At 36.8% G+C, this 1,317-nt stretch overlaps 1 protein-coding gene across 1 annotated transcript in view; it reads left to right on the top strand.

Annotated features, from left to right (window-relative positions):
- Nucleotides 1–1,317, top strand: part of LOC128251177 (uncharacterized) — an 18,137-nt gene that overhangs the window by 1,854 nt on the left and 14,966 nt on the right. The window contains exon 2 of the mRNA XM_052977712.1: nucleotides 379–622. Coding sequence (XP_052833672.1) covers nucleotides 379–622 — 244 coding nt within the window. The remainder of the gene's footprint in view (nucleotides 1–378; nucleotides 623–1,317) is intronic.

A 1,317-nucleotide genomic window follows, 5' to 3' on the forward strand; every position in this document is an offset into this window, starting at 1 on the left:
GAATCATGTGGTTGGTAAGCAAGCTACTTACCACACAGCCACTCCTCATCAATTAAAGATGAGATTTTCTTTGTTCTTATTCTTGTTATTCTCTGAATTTTTTGAAATTCTTCTAAGTGCTATTTGGATTTACTTGTCATACATGAAGAATTACCTTGGATGTTAATTCTATTTGAATTTATTAGTAACCAATTGTTTGATACAGTCAACCAAATTCATTTAACATGTTCCTGTGTTGGTAATTATACCTGTCCTAAACAAAATGGCATTACTTTTTGACTCGCCCTCTTATTAATATATTTGTGATTGACTGACTTATACTCTACTCTCCATCTTTGTATCAATTTCTTCTTCTTCCTCTCTTCACACACCATACAGTTATAGCAGCTCTAAACACTGGCAAAAACAAGAACAAACAACTCTTCAAATTGACTGCAAAAACGAAATGCATCATCTCCAAGATTAACATTGAGGTTGAAAAAAGAAATGCTGGTATATTGAGCCGTATGCTTGTGTCTTATGCATCTCCGTCCTGTAAACCCAAATGGAGTGAACAATTTCTTCTCACCACAAAGGCACGAGTTGTCAAAAGCAAAAATGCTAAAATCTACTATGGAAGTGCGTAAGTAACCATTTCTTGCTATCTACCTGTCTATTTATCGATCTATGAAACAAAGCTGGCCTCAGTGTTAGTTCAAATGAGAATGTAAAGAGATGGAAGAAATACCGCAAGACATTTTGTCCACTGCTCTAAACTCTGCCAACTTGTCACTTTTATGTAATAATAATAATAATAGTTCTTTCTGCTAAAAGCACAAGGCTTGAAATCTGGGGGAGGGGAGAAATTGATTACATGGACCCCAGTGTTTCACTGGTACTTAATTTATCGACCCCGAGGGGATGAAAGGCAAAGTCAGCTTCAGTGGGATTTGAACTCAGAATGTGAAGATGGACGAAACACCACTAGGCATTTTGCCCGGCATGCTAATGATTCTGACTATTCTCCACCATGATAATAATAATGGGTTCAAATTTTGGCACAAGACCTGCAAGTTCAGGGCAAGGTGGGTAAGTCAATTACATCAGCCCCAGCGTTGAACTGGTACTTATTTAATCGACCCCCCCCCCCACCAAAAGGATGGCAGGCAAAGGACCTCAGTGGAATTTGAACTCAGAACATAACGGCAGATGAAATATCACAAAGCATTTCTCCCAGCATACTAACAATTCTGCCTGCTCGTTAATAATACTAATGGTGAGGATATTGTTGTTATTAATGTTATTATTATATTTATTATTATTATTATTATTATTATT

Source organism: Octopus bimaculoides, chromosome 28 (genome assembly GCF_001194135.2).
Source record: "Octopus bimaculoides isolate UCB-OBI-ISO-001 chromosome 28, ASM119413v2, whole genome shotgun sequence".
Classification (NCBI taxonomy): domain Eukaryota; kingdom Metazoa; phylum Mollusca; class Cephalopoda; order Octopoda; family Octopodidae; genus Octopus; species Octopus bimaculoides.